The sequence below is a fragment of the Agelaius phoeniceus genome, chromosome 1 (assembly GCF_051311805.1).
Source record: "Agelaius phoeniceus isolate bAgePho1 chromosome 1, bAgePho1.hap1, whole genome shotgun sequence".
Lineage (NCBI taxonomy): Eukaryota > Metazoa > Chordata > Aves > Passeriformes > Icteridae > Agelaius > Agelaius phoeniceus.
This window is the reverse complement of record NC_135265.1, coordinates 133,035,739-133,059,840: the sequence shown is the minus strand read 5'-3', so window position 1 is coordinate 133,059,840 and position 24,102 is coordinate 133,035,739. Positions and strand designations below refer to the sequence as shown.

Sequence of the window (24,102 nt, the reverse complement as noted above, 5' to 3'; positions counted from 1 at the left end):
GTGTAATACATAAGATCAAATGAATATGTCCTGGGTGACAGAGTGAGAGAGCATGGCATTAGTTTGAACAAAATGTGGCTGTGGCAGCTGTTCCCAGAAAGGGAACCCTGCCTTTGGACTTTACATACATTAATGATGACGTGACTGTGTGGTAAGCTGGACCCAGGAGTGCCATCTGAATGAAATTTTTAACCTACCAAAGTAAACCAGTTAAATTCCCCAATACAGCTGGCTGGCTGTGCAGCTGCACAAGTCAAAGCTAACAAGAGGTGCCAGATGGTGGCTGGAGCTGGAAAGGCCTTACCTTTTCTGATCTTGAATCTTTGCTCTGCTATAGCAAGAGTGGTCAGAGCTGCTGGAGTGAGGAAGGGGATTGCAAGCAGCCCTTTAGGTCAGGGTGAAGGTAGCACAAGGTATTTGTCAGAGGACACAAAAGGATGTCTGGACTTATGGAGGCATGATATATCTGCTGTTCTTACTATGTTCTGATTGAAGTGTTATATACTAAAGAATTGGAAGTATCTACATTGAGAAGAAATGTGCTGAAGACCTGGTTACTTTTCTTCCAGCTTCAGCAAGTGTCAATATTGGCCAGCTTGAACATCAGCTCATACTGTCAGTGGATCCTTGGAGGATTCGCCAGATCTTGATCGAATTGCATGGTATGACCTCAGAACGCCAATTCTGGACCATTTCTAATAAGGTAACTTAGCTCATGTGCTCACAAGAAACTATAATTCAAGGACAGGTTAGGTATCATACTGCAGTGAACAAGAAACATTTTCTCATAGATCCTCAGGGTGACTTATCTTTTCCCTCTCTGTATAGTGGTGGTTTAATAAGAATGATGATACATATCTTAACACACATTCTATGTGGAGAGTGTTACAAAAACCCTATAACCTTTGTTTTAAGGAATTGCTGGCTGTATCACAAGCTTTCCTTATGAGAAAAGATGTTTTTGTAGCTTGTGCTTTTAGTGTTCTGACTAGATAGCAATATTGTTTTAGATTAAATTTCTGTCATTAGAAGGTGGGAGCAGGAGAGAAGAGGACTTTGTTTAAGTAAAGATTTCTTGTCTTTTTTTTAACTCCTCCCTTTAATTACTGCATATTCAGAGTGTGAACAAAGGGTTATCGGGCGTTTTTATCATATTTCTAAATGAACCATGCATTACTTGTGATGAGATGTAAAGACAGGAATTGGCAGTAATTTTCAATATTTGGGGTTTGTTTATGTTGTTTTAAACAGTGATGTGAATTCTAAACTTGTTTCTGTGCAAATATCCTATGCATTTCTCTCCCAGTGGGAAGTACCAAATGTTTACGGCAGTGTTATTTTAGGAATCAAAGACAGTCTGACTAGGGATTTGGTCTACATCCTGATGGCGAAAGGATTACACTGCTGTGCCATTAAGGTGAGCAAGCCATCTGAGCTTACTGGTTGGTTTGGACAGTTGAATCTTAATAAAATGGAAAATTTTAAAGCCCTTTTTTAGAAAAAGAACTGAAAAATTGGGTGGTGAGGGAGATATTGTGACAAGCTCCATGTGTTGTGTAATGGATAAGGATTTCTGTCTCTCAAAGTTTCATCAGCAGAGCAAAGATGATGGCTTTCCAGTGAGTTGGGCCTGGAGATAATTTCATTCGTATAAAGTTTTGATTATGTTGTTCTAGATCGTGTGGCATCTACATCCAGTGGTGATTTGATTTACTGATATGAAGTGTGGTTCTTTTGAATAAGTGTATTACATAAGGAATTTATTGGAATACTCTTCTGTTTTCCTTGTAATTGACAAATTTGCTAAACTGCAGCTAAAACAAAATTGTACCAAGCATACCAGTAGTTGGTTCTAGCATGTTTTTGCTTAAACTCCTTGTTTTGTTTTCAGAAGATCTGGAACTCTTAAGCTTAATAGCAAGTCCAAAGGACTCATAAGTAGACACTGTGAGATACTTGAGCAATGCTGATGCTAATGGGTGCTGAGGCTGGTTCAGCCAAGATAGAGCTGATTGCACTTTAGCTGGTAGTATTTCCCCTTATGAATTTGTTAGGAATCATTAATGCATATAATTTTTATTGCAGGATTTTGTCCATGCAAAACAGCTTTTTGCTGCTTGTTTGGAACTTGTGACAGAGTTTTCCCCAAAGCTCCGTCAGGTCATGCTCAATGAAATGCTGCTTTTGGACATTTACACTCATGAAGCTGGACCTGGTGCTTCTGGAGAACGTCCTCCTTCTGATCTTATAAGCAGAGTCCGAGGATATTTGGAAATGAGAGTACCTGGTAAGTACATGACTGTCTTTCTGAGGATGCAGTAAAGCACAAACCTTGAGAGAATGGGAAAAAATCCACAGCAAAATAAAACAACTTTGTATTGCAGATGAACCACTTAGGTGCGTAAGTGGAAAAACAGACTTTGACACTGGTTTTAGTAAGTCTTCAGAAGTTTTATTAGTTTTTAGAATTTGGAAGTAAGCATGATGCCTACCTGTTGCTAAACATTGACAGTTTCTATTCAGTGCCACTTAAAGGACTTGAACAGGATAAAGATCTCTGCACTTCTGCTGAAGGGTTTTGCCAGTTGTTAAAGCTTTCTCCTGGTTTCACAAGAAGAGAGTAACATGGTACTGGTGTGATTAGGTGAAACCCTTGTTGCTTCTGATTTCCAGAGGTGAGGTCTCCCGTTGGGCTAAGCATCATATTTTCCTGTGATAGCTGTGGAGCAAAAACAGCTGATTAGAGGGAATTGGATATGCTTATTTTCATACAACACCATTTTACAACACTGTTCTCTCAAAAATAAAAAGTTAAACAAAGAATCCCTTTCCTTTTAGATATTCCTCTTCGACAAGTTATAGCTGAAGAATGTGTTGCCTTCCTGTTAAACTGGTGTGAGAACGAGTACTTGACCATGCAAGTTCCATTACCTCTGGTTCAGACTAATCCTTATGTGAAGGTAACAAGTGCTCAGTCTCAAGGCTTTCTCAGACTGTAATTGACTTTTTTTTGTTGAAGTATTTTGTACTTTTCAAAGCAAGTAGCCTTCTGCTTAAGAGTGTGGGGCTCTGTGGCTGTAATGAATTAAGTATGGGGTAGAACATAGTAGGGCTAAGCAACAAGCATGTTTAGAACTTGACAAAAAACATGGAAGCTGTGCTGCAGGAGCACATGAAATCTTGGCCCTTGTTGTCTGCCAGCTAAGGTTGGTTCCATCAGGGGTGTGTGGTTATGATCCATGGTTGAAAAGCTGTAGCACTTCCTAAAGGACTCTCCTCTCAGCTGGAATTCAGCCTAGGTTTATGTAAGAAGTATGAGAAGTGTGCAGATGTCTGTTTTCAAGTCTGGCTTTCTTTCTGTTCCTGAGATACTTGTGTTCCAAATGCACTGTAAGAGTTCTGGTTTTTTACCCAACGCTGGTGTTTGAATTTTTGGAGACATTCAAGCCCTGCCTTCTTTGAAACTTTGTTTTCAAAATTGTTTTGCACCAATGTTTCTACTTCACAGTTAGGCCATGGAGCAGAAGGCAGGTTGTATTACAGGACAGGTTTGTTTTTACCCTGCTCTGCTTACCTATGATACTTCCTAATTTCTGTTCTGAGGTTCAGCTTTTTTGTATAACCATTGTGCCAGTTTCAGTTAAGATTAATTACTATATGGAAGTTAAATGAGTTCTAAAGAGACAGTCTTCATTAACCCATATTTTATGGGGGTTAGGTTTTATGTAATTTATGTTTGTTTTCTGGAGCTTTTAATAATGAAATGCACACCAAGGAAGCTAATAAATGGAAAAATGCTCTGTTTAATTCCTGTTCTCCAGCTTCTTCATTAGTGTTCTCTGCTGCAAAATTTAGTCACATTCCTTTGTAGTTCATAATTTAAACTCACTTGCTTAGCCATTTAAGGGCCAGTAATTCCTTTGCTGTAGATGATATGCAGAGGAGCCTTAGTTCCTGTATTTTTTCTGTTGCATTGCATAGCTGGGCCAGTTGCTGGCTGCTACGTGCAAGGAACTGCCAGGTCCCAAAGAAAGTCGACGCACAGCTAAAGATCTCTGGGAAGTTGTTGTACAAATCTGCAGTGTATCCAACCAGCACAAACGTGGCAATGATGGAAGAGTGAGTTTGATAAAACACAGGGAGTCTACATTGGGTATTATGTACAGGTATGGTTCTGAAATTATTTTTGAAGATGGCTTGAATGGTTTGTTTGATCCCATGTTCTCATCAAAAATTGTCTGGATTCCACTTTTAGAGTGATGGCAGCAGCTAAAGATCTGAGTAAAAATCCTGTCCACTGTGGGAGTTGAGTATTAGGAAGGATGTGCTGGCTTTCCTTTTCAGAGGCAGAAGAGGAGTGTGTGGGAGGCAGCTCTCCCTGCAGAAACTGAAGCATATGTGGCTGTGCTCCCATTATAACCAATAAAGTCAATGGCATCTAGAGGGCAGTAGAGCTGATGGCTGGAGGTATCTGCTTTGCAGCAAATTGAATTATTGTGTATCAGTTTTATACTTTTATAGCTGTATCAAGCACATACCTCACAGCATGGGTATCTATACTTAGCTTTGTTTGTGAGTCTAAAGTTAAATGTTACTCAGTCTTGAAATGAAATTCTAATTCAGCTAAACTCTGCAGAGTAAGAAAATCAAATTACTCTGGTCAAGAGTCTTCTCTGTCAGACACCTTAGCAGCCTTAGCCTCAAATGACTGATTCAGGACTCTGATTTGTCCAGTGCTGGCATCTGATTTGTCCAGTTCTTGGCCTGTTCTGAAGTCTGAGCCTAAGTATAAGTTGTCTAATATGGTACAGTTTGGCTTGTGTGACTGTATTGAACAGCTTTCCACGTTAAAGCCTTGGGAGAGGTGCCTCTGTCAAACCTCTGTGTCTTTGCCTTCCTTGAGCTAATCAGGTTAAGGTGTGCTAAAGGCCAGCTGCGTTTGCTTACGCTGCTCTGGGGCAGGTGTAGGGGGTACCAATGTGCTGCAGCTTCCAGTTGTGTACTCTGGCAAGGAAAAGGAGTACAGCTGTACTCCAGGTTACTGAACCTTTCCTCATCCCTCTGATTCAAACAAAAAGGGCAAGTAAAGGGCAGTGACCCTGTTGTTATTATGGAAAAGAAGTAGTGAAAACTTTTCCAAAGGTTGTCCTTGTCTTGATTGTCCTGTGGTGACAATTTCTGATGTTCATTACAAGGAAACTGAAGTACATTGTAAGTGATCACTGTGTACCCTCTTCTGTAAGTGTGTAGGTCATTGCTGCAAAGCTAGCTTGGGGAATTGCGGTACAGTTCAATTGATTTCCCCTTTAGAGTCAACCCTTTGGTTGCCTTCTGTGATTTTCATGCCTTTTATAGCTTGGTAGAAGAACATATTTAACCTATTTTTGGTGTAAAATTTGCTAGTAACTGTAATAAAGTGAATGGGCTGGTCGAGCATTTTCATTTACATGCTCTACATTTGTAAACTTAGAGGTGAAGGGGTATTTTAGCAGGTGAAGAATTTTCTCTACTGACTCTTGTTTTAAGTGTGCATATATTCTTTATTGTGGATGATTACTTACACAGTTATTTGTGTCCCTAATTTAGGAGTGAATTGTTGTCCTTCATCAAAAAGCTTCGGGTAAGTCAAATGGTGTTGAAAATATGTTTGCAACCAAAGCATCCTTTTGGTGTAGTATTTTTCTGGAGTTTTTGTGTTAAATTCCAGAAAATCTAACAGTTATATGGGTGCTTTGTATGGCTGAAAAACGTCTGAGTTTGCTATACCTGGCATATAGCAGTGTGGAATAGCTTGTAAAAAAATTACCCTGAATTCTGATGGAGATCTGTTTACATTGGGAGTGTATTTTATTGCAGCTGTCACGAAGCAAAGCATTCCTTTTGGAGGGAGACAGAAGCTGCTACATGCATCATACTAAGCAGCAGAAGTAAGAAGGAGGGAAATTGTTTATAGCTTCTGGGTTTGTAAATGCATAGAAAGTTGTAGTAAACCTAGCTTAAGTTTAAGGTTAGGTAGTAATCACAGAAACAACATAAAGATGCGTAAAACAAAAGTAAAGTTTACATTCAAGGAGTCATTCAAGAAAATCTGAAGTAATTAAAAACTTTCTACAGAAGCATTCTTGCAGTATCCTTGTGTTGCAGATCTCTTAACAAAATATTGTCCTATTTCAATAGGAAACTGTAATGAGTGCATAACTTCCTACATAGTTTTAAAGCTTAGGGAAGAAAGTGGAGTTTTGTCAGTTCATGGGAATATTTTTTTTTCCCCTGCAGGAACCATTGGTTCTAACTACAATATTGTCCCTGTTTGTCAAACTTCATAATGTTCGGGTTAGTATATATTGGCAAAGTCTTTCTTGGTTTTCTTGAAATGTTTCTTGTTCTGATTTCTCACACCATCTTTCTTCTCTTAGGAAGACATTGTGAATGATATTGCAGCAGAACACATTTCTATCTGGCCCTCATCCATCCCCAAGTAAGATGATGATTAAAACCACTTTTTTCAAAATACTGTGTGTGATGGGTTTGGTCCCAGTTACTGTTACTGTGGTCTCTCCAAGTAAAGGCATCACTGCCCCCATTCTGTCTCTGGGAAGGTTGGTTTGAGGACATGGAGAGTTTTGTTCCTAGTTTGATGTCCTGATGGAGATAGGGGAAAGAAGAAAGAGGAGAAGAAAAAATATGGCTTTTAATCTGTGTGCTTTATTGAACTATATGTTCACTATATCTGAACTATATAATACTTTAATATGGAATCACTAATATTTTTTGAGATGTGTTTGAATAATAGCCAAAATCGGAAGTAGCAAATGGTACATATTGATTTATTCTGACTGTATTGAACTGCATTTCTCCACTGAAATTTAGAGGCTCTGTGGGGTGGGATCTCAGAATCTGGTTTAGTTCTGGCTTTTTGTTCAAGTCTGTGAAGGCTGTATTTGTTCAGTCAGATTTAGTGTATTGTAACAACAGTAGTCTTAGTCAACACAAAATCCTTTCTGGAGTTAGTTATGCTTCACACTTAAGGCAAGGTGCTTTGGACTTCAGCTAGAGGGGAAATCGTTAGTGATTAAAAAAACAAAGCATTAAGTTAGGAATTATTTTTCTTTCTTTTTCCTTTTAGTCTTCAATCAGTGGACTTTGAAGCTGTAGCTATTACAGTAAAAGAGCTGGTCAGCTATGCCTTGACTATCAATGCAAACAACCACTTCTGGTTAATTATTCAGGCAGATATTTATTTTGGTAAGTGAAACCAATGTCTGTGTTTAACATGTGTAGAGGAGCCTTGCTGCTCTGAGATTTGTTTGACATAACCTTCCTTGTATTTCCTTTTATGAAAAGAAGTTTAAGTGATATATGAGTTTAAAATCTTCAGATGCAGTGGTGTTGGTGGATTTGTCTGGGAAGGTGTCTAAGCCCAGAGATAGCCTGAGCTTCTGATAGGTCATGCAGACTTGCTTTTAGGGTAAGGAAAACTTTGATAGTTACCCTTAACTTCACTCTTCTAGTGCAGTTGGTCCTTGAGTGGTGTAATTGTGCAAAACCATGGCACTTCAGTGTTTTATAAGTGAATGGAAAGTTGTGAATAGTGGTTGCTTTTAAATGTGGAGATCAGCTTCAGTGGAGCACAAGATGAGCAGAGTGGAGAGGATCTGTATTTTATATAGGCAAGTATCAAGGGTTTGTGAATGAGGAAGTATGAGGAAGGGTTTGTAAATGAGGAATAGCTACAGCTTTATAACCCTTGGGGTAAGAGGAGGAGTCTTAATGCAGTGCTCAGTGCTGTCATGTTACATGTGGGAGAGTAATTCAGGGTTATAAACCTGTTTTCCAGTGTTTATTGCCTGTACAAAGTGCAGCAGCACCCCAGAAGGAGGACATTTATGCAGGGAGCCTCAGAGCTGGTGTTTAAAAGAGCAGTGGTTGGAGCAGTGGCAGTGGCCTGTATTTCAGCAGCCATGGGCAAGGAGGCTGCTCTGCCACAGAGCCCCAGAGGCTGCTGCCTTCTCTGCAGCGCAGGAAGGGATTTCTGGGAGTGAAGTAGTGCAGAGCCATGAGAGTGCTGTTCTCACTCACACCAACTCAACTCCTTCACTACCTGTGTGTGCTCAGCTCACTGAAAACAAACTTCCACTCTAAGGCTGATGGATTCAAGATCAACTGCCTGAAAAAAATAAAAAGTAATCTCCAAAAGGCAGAAATTTGCCTGTGGTGCTATTTCCCTGATTGTGTAGTTTTTCCATCTACCACTATGTAACCACTTTGTGTGTCCATGCTTTTTAAACAATGGAGCACAAGTCATTTTCCCAGTAGAATTCAGCTATGAGATATGTATCTGAATAATTCTATAAACAATTGATCTGAGTATTAAATAACTGCTGTATTTACTTTTGAGACCTTATTTTGCTTTTTTCCCTTGGCAGCAACTAATCAGTATTCAGCAGCCCTTCACTATTACCTACAGGCAGGAGCTGTATGCTCGGACTTCTTTAATAAGATGGTGCCACCAGATGTATACACAGACCAGGTGAGCTGAAGTGGGATTTGCCAAAATCTCTCTTTGGATTCAGTCAGCATCCTGATTCTATGTAGAGACAAAAGTGTCCAGCACAAACACTTTCCTGTAGCATGTGAGGTGTTATATCTTGATGCATTTAGGAACACATGTCCTCAGCAGTCCTTTTCTTTTTTGGCTTGTTGCTTGAAAGCCAGAGAAAATCTGAGCCTTCTCCTTTGCTGAACCACAGAAGGCTTTTCTGTTAGTTCATAGAGCCTGCAGAGCTGTATGCTGGGAAAGCACTGTGGGACACCAGGGCAGTGGAGAGCAAATGGAAAAGCCCAGAGCCCCATCAGTGTGTGGTGTGACCATCCCTGGAGCTGCTCAGAACAGTGCAGCAGCCCTGCCTCACCAGCAGTGCTCACCTGAGCTCCAGCTGCTGAAAACATCTGGATCCTACTGTGCTGGGAATCACTATAGTGATGAATAGGGATGTGCTAAAGCCTGGGAGTTTCTAGGGGGTAGAAGAATGTAGATAGCTATTTAGGTGGTTCCTCAAAGTAAAAAACAGTAAAAATTGCAGTTTGTTCCAAAACAAGCATTTCAGAATGTGTTTTGTTTTTAACCTTTCTGTAGGTGATAAAAAGAATGATCAAGTGTTGTTCTTTACTCAATTGTCACACCCAGGTAAGATGTGAAACATGGCATTTACTAAAAAATTTGCTTATAAATATTTATATAGGGGGATAAATTTAAAAAATACTAAATTCAACTTCCCTTGGAAATACAAACTCAGTAGAGTAGGCTTTGTTACCTTTGCTTCTGGGTCGGTTAGAGGACTAAAATTAGTGAGTAAATAAACACATACTTGGAAATGTAAAAAGTAGAAGTAGTCTTGGGCTGTTTTGCTCTACTTTTCTCTGATAATATAGACTTCTTTTTTTTTTTTAAAGAGAGGAGGTATCTGTGGGGTGGTGTTGGGAACCTGGCCTTGTCATAACTTAGGTGCTGTTGCTGATCCATGGGGTCAGTCATTCTCCAAGAAGTAACAAAGCTTGTACTGCACTCTAAAGCTCTTAAATGCACTTGGAAACCTGGAAGCCAAGTCACTCCCTTCTTGAGTCAATCCCCTTTTCTTGTAGCTGTTGCCACTGCTGTGTGAGAATGATCTGTGTTCAGGTGCTCAGAACTTGCTTGCCCTGGTAACAAGGTCTAGATTAGGTCTAGAAAAGGAGTGGAATGAACAAGGCATTGTGTGGAAGGTTTGTTTGTGGGGAATTGAGGCTGCCAGAATCACTGAGTCTTTCCTTACAGGTAGCTATTTTGTGCCAGTTCCTCAGAGAAGTAGACTATAAAACTGCTTTTAAGGCACTGCAGGAACAGAACAGGTAAATGTTACAACAAAGTTTATAGATGCCTAAACACAGTATGTGACTCTGTCAGTTAACCTGCTTTGTCTTTCAGTCACGATGCCATGGATTCTTACTATGAATACATCTGGGATGTCACCATCTTGGAATACTTGACATGTATCCTTTTGCTGGAATACCACACATGCTGGGATGTTGACAGCTGAGAAAAAGTCCATTACCTACCTAAGTGACTTTTCTTAACTCATCCTCAGATCTCCACCACAAAAGAGGAGAGACAGACAAGCGGCAAATAGCAGTGAGTTAACCCAGGGTGCTGGGACTTTACTTTTGAGTCTTTCCCTGTCTAAAATCACCTCTGCAAAGGTGGTTTCAGTTCCAGTATTAATTTCATCATACAATTATTTTAGAATCTGGGTGCTTACATAAAGTTGTGGCTGAAGGGGTGGGGTGATGGGGCATACAGGAAATAAATACAGAAATAAATCACCCATGGAACTAGTGCTGAAAGTGCCTTGAAATTAAACAGCTCTACTGGAAGGCCTCATGTTGGTTGTGTCTCCTCTTTTGTTTCAAGATAAAAGCCATTGGCCAGACAGAGCTGAATGCCAGCAATCCCGAGGAAGTCCTACAGCTTGCTGCTCAGAGAAGGAAAAAGAAATTTCTTCAAGCAATGGCAAAACTTTACTTTTAGGCTAATGCTGGGAGATGATTACAAAATGTATAAAAGTGGAAAAAAATCTTTCAAGACTTTATTATTTTTAAAAATTCAATTAAATTTTTGTACAACATTTACAGTCTAGTATCTTTCTTCTTAGAAATAGATGAAATCTTACAATAAACCCCTTATTTTTACAAACTGTACAGAAGGCTGGAAGCAACTGCAGCTAGTTCCACAATGGCTTGTTTGAGAAGACATGAATTCAAGTTTGCAAAGTTGTGAGTGTAAAGTGGATGTGGGTGGCACTTGATGCTCTAGTGCAGCCTCGTGGGCTGCTCAGTGTAATGTAACACTTGTCCCTGGGTGTGCAGCACGGATTGGAGCATCATGAAAGAGGGAAGATGAATGATACCCTTCTTTCCCAGTACTGCCCTTCATCACAGAAGTGACTCGGAGGTAGTGAGTATTCCGAGGAAAACACAGTAGTTAATGCTGTTTATAAACACTGCTGGCATACAGCTCCACAGTTTAAAATACTGTTCCTATGACGTGCGTGGTTGCAGAGTACCTGCGGCTCCCTTTGTTCCACACCTTCTCCAGTTCTCATGCTTTTCTTTCTTGGTGCAACGTGGCTGGCTGGGGACTGTACTTCTTCCAGTTAGGGTTACTGCAGCAGCAGGTTCTTTGCTGGTACTCTTACCTGAGGTCAGTGATACACTAAAACTGAAGTTCATGGCAGGCCTAAAGGGCCTTAAACACATCAGCCTCCTGTGGAGCTGAGGTTTGACAGAAGGCTGGCTGCAGTGTCCTGCACACATGGAGTGGTTTCAGAGACATGAACTGCTTACCCACAGGCCCCTGTAATACTGCACCTGAGCTGGGGGGACTGACTGACTGACACGAGTGAGCTCTGACCTTCCCAGGAAAAGAAAAAGGGTCAAGAAGAGGTAATACGTACAAGCTGTCAATATTCTCCTGCTATCTAACCCAAATTAAAGCAAGTCTGCCATATAAGCTTGAGTGGACAAATCTCGCCACCCAGCCATATTTAAAGATGTTCTTCAAAGTCATAAATTAAGAATTCAGTTCTCACCATTACGTCATGTCAGAATAGACCAAGGTGATCCAGGCTCTTGTGAAAGCAGGGTGCAATGCTCAGCTGAGCTCTTTTTGTCAAGTCTGTAGGAGGATGCTGGTCTGTTTCCATCTGCTGTGTCTTTTACTGCCCAAATCTTTAATAGCAGTGAAGAGCATGAGTCACCCTTAGTGTGGTCTTGTTCTGAAGCACCAAGTCCTGTTTCTGAATCTGTTCATGACAATTGACTGTATTTCATTTCTTCTCTGTGCTTTTGGGAGGGGTTATTATTCCTCCTGTTAACACAGGTGATAACTGCCCTGGGGCAGTAGACACTACTGCACTGTTCACTTCTTCCTGCATATTGGGGAAAGAAGACAGCAGTTAATACCTGTGACAAGGTCTCCTTTTTTGTGGCAGGAGGAGGCAGCAGTGCTTCCTCACGCCACTCACACAGCTCAAGTGCTCTAGAGTCAGGATACTGAGAAAACCAAAGCGACATTGCATAACAAAGATACAAACATCTCCCCTGTACTGGTAATGCAAGTGTGTGCTGGGAGTGTTAGGGTAAAGCACGTGTTGTTTGTTTACAGCAGCACTGGTGGCTGGGCACTCACTCCCTGAGGTGAGCCAGGCCGGGTGGCAGCAAGGAGGTGCTTTGGCCACTCAAAAGCTGCCTCAGGACAAGGGATGTGTAATGAACTCTCAGCTGCCCAAACTGCACATCCACAAACCACGTACCAGCATGTCCAGATAATTTGTGTGGGTCTGGATATTGTGTCGATCTTCTGCTGCAACCTTCTTAAAGTTCTTCAGCTTCACAGGGAACTTTTTTGCCACATTCACAAAAGGAACCATCCATTGTACACACTCTGAAATGCTGTCCCAATCTAAGCCTGAAGGGTAGAACACCAGAATATATTTAGAAATCATGAGGGAATTGCAGTGTTCCCATATGGCCATGAGTTAAAAAACACAATAAGTAATACTGCAGATAACAATTCAGGAACATCATCCCAGAAACAGCCAACATTTCCTTATGCTTGTTATTTAAAAGGGTGGTGGCTAGAGGGTGAATGGAGGGCACAAGGGTTGTTGCTCTCCAGGGGAGGCTGAAGTGACTTGTGGCTTGAACACAAGATTGTGGGTCATGCTATAAAAACACACTGGCTGTTGCTGACAGACATGCACGACTGCTTCAAAACTACATTTCAGGAGAAAAAGTGGCCAAATATATAGCTAATGATTCCCCAAACACTTGGAAGCCATAGAGCAAATATTAGCCCACAAGCAAGAATAAATGTTTCAATTCCTCAGCAAAAGCTTCACTGCTGGTGTTTCCTTCTTCTGAGTCTTTGTAACATCTGAAATAGTGATAGGAAGTGAAATTAGAAGGAAAAGAAGCACACAGAACAAATATTAGTGTCCATGTAGGTTTTGGTCTTTGCAGCTTAGTAAACCAATACCATCTTAAGCAAATTTGGGTCTGTGACAGCTTCTGGAATTCCCTGCCCCACAAGGCCAAGCTTTGCAGAGGCATCTTACCTGAAGCTTTCTTAACTATTTCGATTGAGGTATAGTGGCAGAGTGCTGCAGCAGCTAGTGTTCTGTACTGGAAGTCCAAAGAATTCACATCCAGAATACACAGGTCTAAAAGCTGAGGACATGAAGAGTAACAAGTGTTAACAAGCTGATACTCTAGCATGATCCTTTCTCAGAGAGAGCTATGCACACAGCAGTCCTCCTACAGCCTGTGCCCCAGAACAGGGCTGAGCTCCAGGAAGGTATTGTCTTCAAATTTAAACACTACCTAGTGCAGTATTTACACCACTGAGCTACCCGGCCTCAGTTAGCCTCTCTGAGGCTGGGCACAACACATGCCTGTACAAACAGAACCACAGCTCTTCCAAAATAGTCAAAACACTCCCCAGGCTGCCGTCTTGGCAATTACACAGAAACACTGTTAAGGGCAACACAGGTAAAAACAGCCTAGAGTCCAAAATGATCCACCTTCCTCTCAGAGCGGTCACTACTGTTTACAGAATGCTGGAGTGATTGAAGAAATAAAATGGTTTTTTTCTTTTTCCAGCACACAGAAAAGTCTTAAAGTATGTGAAAGCAGGGAGATGAGAAACATGGGGGTAATTGTCCGCAAAACTGAATTTCTTTGGTGGAGTCAAACTTGCACATTCCTTAACAAAGTAACAAACAGGTGAGGGGGAAACAAGGGAACCCTTAGGACAAAGTGGCTTTCAGGGTGTAATGTTCAGTAGCACTTGTCACTGCTCCAAGAACCATTTTCCAACATTTTACTACTTACCTGGGCTATTTGAATGAATTTTTCCTGAGAATACTGAGGTAGCAGTACTTTTGGAACATCTTTCAGAGCATCCACTTGAAGATAGAGGTTCAGCCAAGAGACAATTGTCACTGGACAGAGTTCCCATTTTAAAGCCTGCAAATATTTAACAAACAGTTAAGTGCCATAAACCACTCAAGGATAGTTTTGTGCTCGGATTTCTTCCTATACCTCTCCTGAGATTATTGCACATATCCTTAAAACACACCAAAAATTATTTACAATTTTAAGTACAAGTATTCTTTTTGGGTTGCATTCTCACTGCTTTTTGAAAAGGCTGTATTAGGATCAGCACAAATCTGTATCCTTTCACCTGTGCAGTTGGATTTTACATGTCTTCTCCATTCAGAAGCTGGGAAATTAATATTTTCTCAAGCTTTTGGGCTTGCTGTGTGAACGTACAGCTCATATCTATTAAGGAAGAATAAATATATAGAGTCCTGTGCTGGTAAAGATAGATCCTTTCCAACACGAGGAGCACCAAGCAGTGTGAAGTTTTTGCCTGTCTCTCCAGAGCAAGCCCCTGTTCCTGGACAGCAGGGGATGTTGGCACTGGATGTCTGCACTGTTGAGAGCTTTTACATTCACACAAGCATGAGAAACCTGCCCTTTTCTACCAGTCAGGGATTGCATCCCTGCTAGGGTGTCAGAGCTCCACACACACACAACAAAGGCTCCACTATTGTACAGAAACAGGGACAAGTTCCTTTTCCTAAGCAAGTAAGTGACATTAAAACAGAAGGCTCAGCTGGAGGGTCTTTCACCCAGCACTTACAAACACAGCAAATTATTACCTTTAACATAATAAGTTCCATTCTTACAATATCTTCTTCACTGCAAGCACCATCAGTGACATAAGCAAATTCCTGTATTTTAGGAGCGTAGATTTCCTTTAAAGGGAGAGAAAATGAAGATGAGTGTACCTTACAGTTCTAAGAAAGGTTGAGAAGATACTGGGAAATACTTTTTTGTCCATATTGACATGTTAACATTTCTTATGCTACAACAGTGGTTTTTTTCATTATATGAAAAAACTGACATAAAACTTACAGACAACCTACTTGGATTTTAGTATCTGTTGTACAGTGCAATGGATTATTGCAACCCTTTGAGCTTCTGGGGAAACAAATGCTGACCAAGCAATCAGAACACCCTATCATTTATAGATCTTTCTACTCAGCCATTCCAATGCTGTAAAAACATACATCATCCCAATTCTCCTACAGATGGCTGACTGGTACAGTACAACATTGTCAGTGTTGATGTAATTGCATCAATTAAAAAAAAATACAAAGAAAAAAGCTGAAAAAAAAGGAAAACATCCCACAACCAGCCACTGCAACTGTCAAAATCCATGGTGCAGAGATGGTCAAGGAAATTTGCTAAGCCAGTCATGCCAGCTGGGGCCAAGCATAGTTTGGTAAGTAGAAGAGAGCTTGCCAGCAAAAGTGCTTCCCTACCAGCTGGCTCTGTGACCACGATGGCCCCATGCGATTCCTTAAGATAGGAATGACTGCTCATATGTACAACCTTGCTTTGGGAACCACAGTGACATCTGGGGGTTCCAAGATAAACCCAAGTTCTCCTGTCAGTCTAGCCCACTATGCATCACACAAAAGCTCTTGGCCCATGGATGTAGCACACAATGTGAGGTATCACCGTTGCTGCCCTCAGGACTCACACTCTGCTAAATGGAGAATGTTGTAAGGGTATCAGCCTGATGTACAGGCAGTTTGAGACTTAGGTTTGGTTTTGTTGAAGTCCCACACCCATTCCTGAGATTGTCTGCCAACTGCTGTATATTTGGAAAAAGACAAGACAAAACAAAACTACTTCTAGCACATTTGCATGCCTTTAAAGTTTATGTGGTCTCTTCCCTGCTGCTGGAGAAAGGGAGGACAAAAACTACTCTCTGAGAGACTGACAAATGCACAACTGAAGGAAGAGAAAAAAATTTCCCCTTTTGACCTTCAGTGTTGTACATACACCCCCAAGGTTCAAAGGATTCAGACATTAAATAATTGTTATCACTGTCTTTTTAGTTACTCCAAATTCAATATCCTCCTCCCTGTAACAGAGCTTCTTACCTCAAGTTTGGAGGCAATAAATAATGAGGTAATTCCTATGAGCTGAAGCATGCTCTTGTTAATGTTCTTTTGTGTCAACATGAATCTATCAAAGAAGTCTTGAGCTAGGTAGAAGGTTTCCCGGTGGAGTGCATACACCTCACACACCTACAACAGGGGAAAAAACCCAAAAGTTCTGTTATAAAACTCTGTGTACACACACTGGAATATTCAAGCTTTAACAGCAAAATGCAGGTTCATCTTTTGCACACACAAAGCTTCACATACCAAGGTATGGTGTGATGCAGTGGTTAGCATGGGATTGGAAAAGGTATTTCCCATGCTCCCACCTAAATGTGAATTGCCTATGATGTACTAACAGACTTTCAAGAAATACTTTTTCCAAATTAAATAGCAACCATTTTTCCACTGAAAGAAGAAAGCCCGTGGAGGAAAAAACCCCAATAAAACAGCAACACCTACACATACACACACTAATTATCTTGATTAAGAATACTCTCCAAGCCTCAAGCTGAAGTCAAATCCCTGCTGAATTCCCAGTAGGTCTGTCCCAGGGCAGAGCCACTAAAAAATAAAAATCTTGGGCTCTACAGCAAAAAAGCCTGGAAGTTCCTGCTGGAGTGGGCTGTGCTGGCAGGCCAGGAGCACTGCCTGCAGCCCCTCAGGCACACCAACAGCCTCACTAAGCAGGAACAAAACTGCAGGAGCCGCCATCTGCTCCATCCCATTGCTGGTTTCCCTGGCAGGGAGAACTTTTAATACTCGCATTGTATCAAAGTGTTTCAAATGCCAGTTCAACAAAACAAGAAAGGAGAGTGCCCAGACCTGGAGATCTTAGGGAGAGCCCTACTTTTTCATCTAATCTCTAATTGAACTGGGAGGGGCTACCACATATCCAGCTCTTCTGCAACTCCATATCCCTTTCACAGCTAGAAAGCAGTTAGATATCCATTAATTACTTACAATCTACTTGCAGTAAAGAACAAGAACAGAAAAGAACATCCAAGGAATAGATCCCAGCCACTTCATTATTTTACTTGGATACAACGTCAGAATATAATCTTGCTACTACAAGCTATTTCTCAAGATAAGGTTGGAAGCTCATTTGCAAATTAAAGCCCTTCCTGACCACCAAAAATGCAACTGATTGGCAGAAATAGCACAGCTCCACTCTTTTAAACCTGATAAATGATGTGTTACTCTGATACTATTAATTAACAACTGCTCTAAAGAAGATTCAGCGCTAAAACTGCATAGACCAGGCCTGCCCATAAATTAATGGCAGAATTTCTATAGAAGTGTAATTTCCCAATATAATAACACTTGGTCATGTTAAGCAGTATCTGTTATAATGTTACAGAAGACTGTTGGGAACTACTGAAGAGGTCTCAAAGTTGCTGGGATTTAATCCACTGCAGCATATAGAACCACTGAGCAGGACAAAAGCAATGCCCCTGTTGATTGATTGGAAGTTGGATGATTTCCTAGTTCAAGATTTAAAAAAAAGCAACAAATTAATTTAATGGTGACATGTGAATTCCACATTAGAGGAACTAGTGAAGCATACAATTGGAATAGTTTTTTTAATTGAGTGTATTAAAAAAAAAGAGCTTTAATTTTTCTTGAAATTCCTTGCTAATATATTTGTAACCTTTTCACATAAGAAGCTGTCTGTATCAAGAACCTTTACCTGTCAGCCATTGACATATTCTGCTTTCTTCCTATGATAAAATTGAAAATTTGCTATGAAATCAGAAAATAGCATCATGGGCTGACACTCAAGAGCTCTTGATATGGTCAGGTCATAAATCCTCAACAGATGCAGTTTTCTCATGGCTTAGATACAGCCTACCCCGTAAGTCAGAGATCCATAATTTCAATACAAGTGTCTCAAAAACAGATTTCTCTCCCTTGCAGGATGTAGGGTGCCACGAGCAAAAGTTAAACACTGCTGCTTACTGTCCTGGGGGGAAGTTCAGTGCCTCCTGCCTAGGAAAGCCTGGATGTAGCTTACCAAGAGCATCAAAAGCAGTCACTTGTTCTGCTGCAAAATAGTTCTGCCATTTTTTATAACTGTGCATGCTACTATGAGATCTTCATGTAGAAGCTGTGCTTTTACCTGCCTACTTCACAGGCATAACACATGATAAAGTAACTAAAGATACACACCTCTAAGAGCCAGTCTAGCAGTATTGATCTCATGTGAGGTTGCAAACTAGAATGTAATGATGTGAAGTGTTTGCAGTGAGCATATCTGTTTTCCTTCGTCAGGATGTTGAGCCAGACATCTTTGGAATTGCCCCAGCTATGGAATAAAGTTACACAAAGCATTAGTAAGTATAAGCACAATTCACAAAAAGACCCCAAACAAACACATTATTTATTATTTACAGACATTCAAAAAGAAAAATTCCATACTATAAGATCCTTATGGTAATTGGAAAACTGCAGGAATATTTGGAACATTTTACATCACCACAACAGCAGCTTGGCAAGCTCACCAACAAGCCCAGTTCTACAGAACAGGCAGTAAAACTGAACATGTGCCACTCAAAGCTGCATGTGCAACTAGAGTTCCCTATTTTGCCTAGTTTGGTGGCTGTTCAGAGAGAAGATAAAACCAAACCCTTCCCCCTAAAAAAGAACAACATACTCCTCCTTAGGAAACATAAAGCATACATAAGCTTAGCTTGAGAAAAACTAGAGATAGTGTTTAAAAGTCACTCATCCATCCCTTTATTTTCTAGCTTACTTCAAGGCTTAGAAGCAAGCTATTTAGAGAAAAAATACATTCTTCTTTATTGCTAACTTATAATTTATTAGTGCTCCAGTCTGTTTGGGAAGATGATGCCTATATCATCAATATGGCTTTATTTGTAATTGTTACTATCAATCCATATGGGCTTTTTCTTAGATGCACTTCTCATCCTGCAGGTAACTAAGAGGAAAAGCATGTTAACCAATGAAATTATAATTTCCTACTGAAATTTTTAGAGTTATGTATTTACCTTTCCTCAAGCAGAAGGGGAGAGAGAGCTGATCACGGGTATTGCTACATATTTTAACCCAGGTCAGTTTCATTGTGTTGCCCTCATAAGTTAGAAGCTGGGGAGATATTTGCTTGTTTAATACACAACTCTCTCCACTTAGCAGACAGGCACTGAGAAATGAATTATGATCTTCTTACAGCAGTTAGGGAAGGCTGGAGAAGTAATTATCCTCTAATTCAGCTAATCAGAAAGGATGGAGTTCAGCTTTACCAGATGCCTGTCAACAACAGGATTAAGCACCTTGCATGGCTCTGTATCTGAACAGGTCTTTGAGGTAAAGCATCACCTGGCAGCATCTTAAAGTTCTGATCCAGTTTGGGCCAGCACAAAAAAACCACCAAGGTATATCTATAGAAAGGTTCTCTTAAAGTAATGCTACCTGTTCTGCTTCTCTTCTCATTTACCTTGGCAGAAGTTTTCCTTAACATGCTACAGTAAATTTACCACCTCTTTCATCAAACCCCAGGCTGATACAAACAGCAACTGGGTACTCCTCTAACACAGCCTGATCTGAGCTCTATCTCTTTGCAGAAGGGCAACTGTCTGAACTGTGACTACACCAAGCACATTGCATTGCATTAGCAAGCTACCTGCACAGTGATATTGCCACAAGTTTATTTGAACACTTTAAGTTCTTTAAGCAAATTTTGTTAAATATTTTCGGCCACAGTTCCAATAGCACTGAAAGAAGTTTAGTTTAACTATTATGTGCCTCTTAACCCTTAGAGTGTCCAGTGTTAAGTTATAAAAGGACAGCTCTGAAACGTGAAAACTGTCTGGTGTGTTTGTAAGATCAGGGAAAAAATATTCAAATAACCAAACCCAAGAAATTCTGTCTTTTGCTTGTACATCAAATTTTCTGTGAGATGAGGAGACAAGTAGAGGTGTGTATTACATAAGCACATACAAGAGATTTTATTAGAGTGGTTCAGACATTAACAGTTACTGCATCTGTTAAACTTACTTGAGTTCTGGCAAAGGTGATGGATTTATGAAGAGGTTCCTGAATCTGTATTTTTTGAATCTCGAGAAGTCAGTGGTTACTGACTCTTTGTGAGGTGTTTCAATAATTATGCAAGGTGAGATGCCTCCTGTTATCGTGGGGGGCCAACAACTCTGCAAAATAAACAAGGTATCTTTTAAATGCTTTGTTTACTATGAGAGCAAGAAAGGCAATAAGTAGATTACAGTAACAGCAACAATATACCTAACGTACATTAGTCTTTCTAGATCTCAGCATTGATTCAAGTACTGAAACCAAGAAAGAAGAAAATTAAATGCCAACAAAACCTTCCATAGCCAAGATGGAACATATATAAATAAATTGGATGCATTTGGGAACTCAGCTTTGAGGAAGATGACCATCTTTAGTTTATGAACCCACAAGTAGCCTATCCATTGCTTGAAAAGCTCAGTTACAGTACAAAAGGCAAAGATATTAATTGCTACTAAAACACAGGACATTAGGTTGCTAGTCCAATCTACTTATCTATTCAGAGGGAAAAGAAAGGAGGGGGTGGAGGTTTTACTGTCTCTCAGTGGAAATTCAGCAACTTGTTATCTTCCAGTTTAGTGCTCCAGAGAGGAGCCACCCATCTCAGCTCCAGAGCTAGATACCCACTGAGCAAGCAGCAGCTGTGAACTCTCTCTCAGCTTGCCAATGCCAAATATAGGATGCAGTGACTCCAAATGAGAAGACTGCAAAGGTATTCCTGCAGAAAGCCTTAGAGAAGGAATTCTAGATTACTTTGGTTAACTGTAACTTGTTTCACTAATGCTTATTTGGTTGTATGTAACCAATGAGTAAGGGGATATCAAATCCCTAGAGCACATGCAATGCTGTAATGGCTGACAGCCTTCAAAATGGTGTCACACAACTTCAACTATTCCCTGAGGAGTTGAGAGGGAATCCCATTCACAAAGAATGGCAACGCTTGTCCCTGAACACAGAAGCTTTTCCTATGCAGCTGACTTGCAAGGTAAGCTACACAGGATACCTCAGTATATCCAAACCTATTTATAGCCAGACTGAAGTACCCCAAGAGTGAAGTTACATACTCCAGCAGAACTGACCTTAATGAACACAACCAACAGAAAAGGGAGGTCCTACTCCTTCTTCTCTCCTGTGAGCATCACTGCCCAAGTTCCACTCCAATGCTTGCCAGACCCTCTGCTGGGTTGACTTAATTCACTAACCTGGCAGAACTTTAACTTATTTTCTAATGCCAAATTAGCAAGATGAACCTGCCTACTGCTTTGTTCAAGGAATGGAGCAAGGTTGGAGATGGAGTGCACAGCCAGCTATCAAGGAAGAACAGACAGGGAGACAGGGACACAGGATTTCCCCCTTTCAGCAAAGTTGAAACACTTAACACTTAAGCTTCACCCCAGGTACAGCTGAAGTACTTATGCAGCATTTTTCCCTACTCAAGATTTACAAAGAAAACTTCACAATCAGAAGAGTTTTGCTTCACCATAGCTGTTAGTCTCATTTACTTTACAAACAGAATAATTACAAACAATATTGTTTGCAAGATAAAGTTATAATATTTTACTAGTCTGCTTTACAACAGAAAACCATAAGGCCTGTTGGTTTTAAGAGCTTACTGTGTTAGTGAAAACACATTCCTAAATTGACTTAAATAATCAAAAGAACTGTTAAATGAAACTAAGGATGGCCCACATGGTTATGAATCTTAACTAAATGGCCATGAAACCACACCTAAAGTTAAAACAAGTGCAGTGATCTTGTTTAGACTTGCCTCTAGGCCTAACCTGCTCTGTATATGGAATTGTTCTGAAATATCAGGGGTCATTCTCTTTTTTTCACCTAATCTTACTCTGCAGTGGCTTTTACATTGAAGGATCTTTTATCTGCAATCAAGTCATGTGTAAAACAGATAAAAAGGTGCTAAGCTCCCATAGTTTCTAATATTTAAAAATACAAACTTCCCCTATTCAATACTTTCTGGTGTGGAATGCATGATTTCACACCTACCAACACAAACCAGACAGACTCCCTTACCTAGTTTGAAATGGTATTCACAACTGAATTACCTTAATTTCGTATTGATGTTTTTTTGCAATTTTTCCATCTTCTCTTTTCTTAATCTCCTGCTGAAAAGAGAGATACATCAATACACTGACAGTGACCAGCACACCCTCCTACAGCTCAGAAAATCTCTTGCTACCCCTGCCTCAGAAAATCTCTTGCTACCCTACTGCTTTGCCATTTGTAACATGGCAAAGTAAAGACTGTCCCATCCAAATGCACTGGAGAGCTTTCAGTATCATCCAACTTTCCAAGTTGCTCAAATTGCTCACCTCTGCTGTTCTCCTTTTTCTGGTCTGGAGATAATCTAGTGCTTGCAGTTCTTGTGGAGCCTCTTCTGGACAGGACAGTGGCTGCTGCTGTTTGGCTTGCAAACGACTACTGCAAAGAGTAAAAAGACATGAGATGTTAGGAGAGCAGCAGTTGCTAGATTAGTACAGATACTCTTAGTACAATGCTAACAGCTTACCTGCGCCTTGACATCTTCTCTGGGCTATGAGATCTCTACCTGGATCAAAGTAATAGGATAAGTTCAGTTAGTGTGTCCTCACAAAATCAGAACTAAGTTCCCTACTTTGTGTCATGAACTCATCACAAAGAGCAGCATGGTTCACACAGCTCAAACAGAAGGGCACAAGTATTCCCCTGGCCTGAGGAATGCCTAAGCAGAGCATGACTGGGGTGTATAAGCACACGCAGCTCCATGTCCTGCTGCAGGGTGCCCAGGTATGCCAGCAGTTGAGCTCAGGCTGCCTGGGGATGGGGGCAGGGAAGTTGTAAAGGGACATTTCCCACACAAGAGGGTGTGGGGGGTCCCTGGGGCTGTGACCCCTCTAGTCCCCCGCACCCTCCATTCCAGGCACCCACTCAGACACACGTTTGGACGCTGCCGCTCCCTCAGGGGCGATGCCCCCCACACCTGCCGGGATGGCGGGGCCGCGATGGGCCGGGCGCCGCCGCCCGCGCTCCCGCCGCGCCGGTTCCGCGCCAATTTCCAGCGAGCGGGGAGGCGGCGGCGGCCTGTGCCGGGGTCAGGCTGGGCTGGGGGCACCGCCGGCTCCCGCCTTCCCCTCCCGAAGGGCCGATCCGACACCCACCCGCTCCCGAGGGTGCTGAGGGGACGCGGGAGGGGCAGGACCGCTCCCCCGCCCCCCCCTCCGCGCTCCCGCCTGGCTGAGAGCGCGGCTCCCTCCAAAACCTGAGGGGGAAGGAAGGGGCTGCCGGGACGGCGCCTCACACGCGGGGACACCCACCCCCCGCCGGGACACCCCTCGGCGGGACCCCCCAGTGCAGGGACCGGGGCTGTGAGGGGATGTCCCCACAGGCACCCCGCTCCAAGGGCCAGGGCAGGGAGCCGGGTCCCGCCGGGGTGCGGCGCAGGGCGGGCGGTCGGGGTCAGCCCGCCAAGCTGCTCGGCCGGCATCCCCGCCCCCAGCGCGCCGGGCTCCCTCCAAAACCGGGCAGCCCGCCTCCCGCGGGGCTCTCCGCGCTGGGGCGGGGGGCAGCCGATGGCGGGATCTCGCCGGCACCCCGGCCCACCGCACTGCTCCCTCCGGGGATGCCCGTCCGGGCCATCGCTACTCTCCGCTCCCTGCGGATGGGGCAGCCCCCGGGGACATCCCCCCCCAGGCTCTCCTCAGTCACTCTCCCTCCAAAATGCTGCCCGGGCGGGCAGGCAGGCAGCCCGCCTCACCGCTCCCGGTCACGACTCCCGGCCACCTCTCCCGCCTCACCGCTCCCGGTCACCGCTGCCAGTGCCCCCTTCACACCCCCCACCACCGGCACCGTGTCTACCGGTACCGCCACCACCACTACTATCATCACCACCATCCTCAACACGGCCACCGCTCCCATTAGCATCGCTACCATCATCACTTATGCCATCATTAACATCATCATTATTAACATCATCATCATCATTATTATTATTATTATTATTATTATGATC

The 24,102-nt window shown here is 42.1% G+C and overlaps 2 protein-coding genes across 4 annotated transcripts in view; one reads left to right on the top strand and one right to left on the bottom strand.

Annotated features, from left to right (window-relative positions):
• Positions 1 to 10,661, top strand: part of INTS8 (integrator complex subunit 8) — a 21,315-nt gene extending 10,654 nt beyond the window's left edge. Inside the window, exons 13-27 of one of the 2 annotated variants that reach the window (XM_054630729.2) lie at positions 570 to 703; positions 1,307 to 1,417; positions 2,086 to 2,287; positions 2,839 to 2,960; positions 3,982 to 4,166; positions 5,587 to 5,620; positions 6,277 to 6,333; positions 6,417 to 6,478; positions 7,127 to 7,245; positions 8,427 to 8,530; positions 9,137 to 9,187; positions 9,815 to 9,888; positions 9,965 to 10,029; positions 10,125 to 10,168; positions 10,448 to 10,661. In XM_054630729.2, the coding sequence (XP_054486704.1) occupies positions 570 to 703; positions 1,307 to 1,417; positions 2,086 to 2,287; positions 2,839 to 2,960; positions 3,982 to 4,166; positions 5,587 to 5,620; positions 6,277 to 6,333; positions 6,417 to 6,478; positions 7,127 to 7,245; positions 8,427 to 8,530; positions 9,137 to 9,187; positions 9,815 to 9,888; positions 9,965 to 10,029; positions 10,125 to 10,168; positions 10,448 to 10,564 (1,481 nt within the window). In that variant the 3' untranslated portion in view covers positions 10,565 to 10,661. The remainder of the gene's footprint in view (positions 1 to 569; positions 704 to 1,306; positions 1,418 to 2,085; positions 2,288 to 2,838; positions 2,961 to 3,981; positions 4,167 to 5,586; positions 5,621 to 6,276; positions 6,334 to 6,416; positions 6,479 to 7,126; positions 7,246 to 8,426; positions 8,531 to 9,136; positions 9,188 to 9,814; positions 9,889 to 9,964; positions 10,030 to 10,124; positions 10,169 to 10,447) is intronic. The other variant, XR_013184651.1, reaches the window with a different exon arrangement.
• CCNE2 (cyclin E2) lies at positions 10,595 to 24,102 on the bottom strand. 2 transcript variants are annotated; one of them, XM_054630740.2, is made up of 11 exons: positions 22,624 to 24,102; positions 22,427 to 22,535; positions 22,160 to 22,219; positions 20,067 to 20,218; positions 18,222 to 18,357; positions 16,053 to 16,199; positions 14,760 to 14,855; positions 13,927 to 14,061; positions 13,152 to 13,263; positions 12,348 to 12,502; positions 10,595 to 11,963 (listed from the first exon to the last, which is right to left on the bottom strand). In XM_054630740.2, exons 1-11 carry the CDS (start codon positions 22,635 to 22,637, stop codon positions 11,862 to 11,864), a joined length of 1,218 nt encoding a protein of 405 aa, XP_054486715.1. In that variant the 5' UTR covers positions 22,638 to 24,102; the 3' UTR covers positions 10,595 to 11,861. The 2 variants fall into 2 exon arrangements, with proteins under 2 accessions (XP_054486715.1, XP_054486734.1); XM_054630759.2 differs by having other exon boundaries at positions 22,160 to 22,216.

Bases quoted from the DNA above. Each gene is read 5' to 3' on its own strand.
- CCNE2 (XM_054630740.2), bottom strand. The intron at 20,219-22,159 runs GTAATTCAGTTG...TTTATTTTGCAG, and splicing joins AACATCAATACGAAATTAAG to AGTTGTTGGCCCCCCACGAT. The intron at 12,503-13,151 runs GTAAGATGCCTC...TCTACCCTTCAG, and splicing joins AATAGTTAAGAAAGCTTCAG to GCTTAGATTGGGACAGCATT.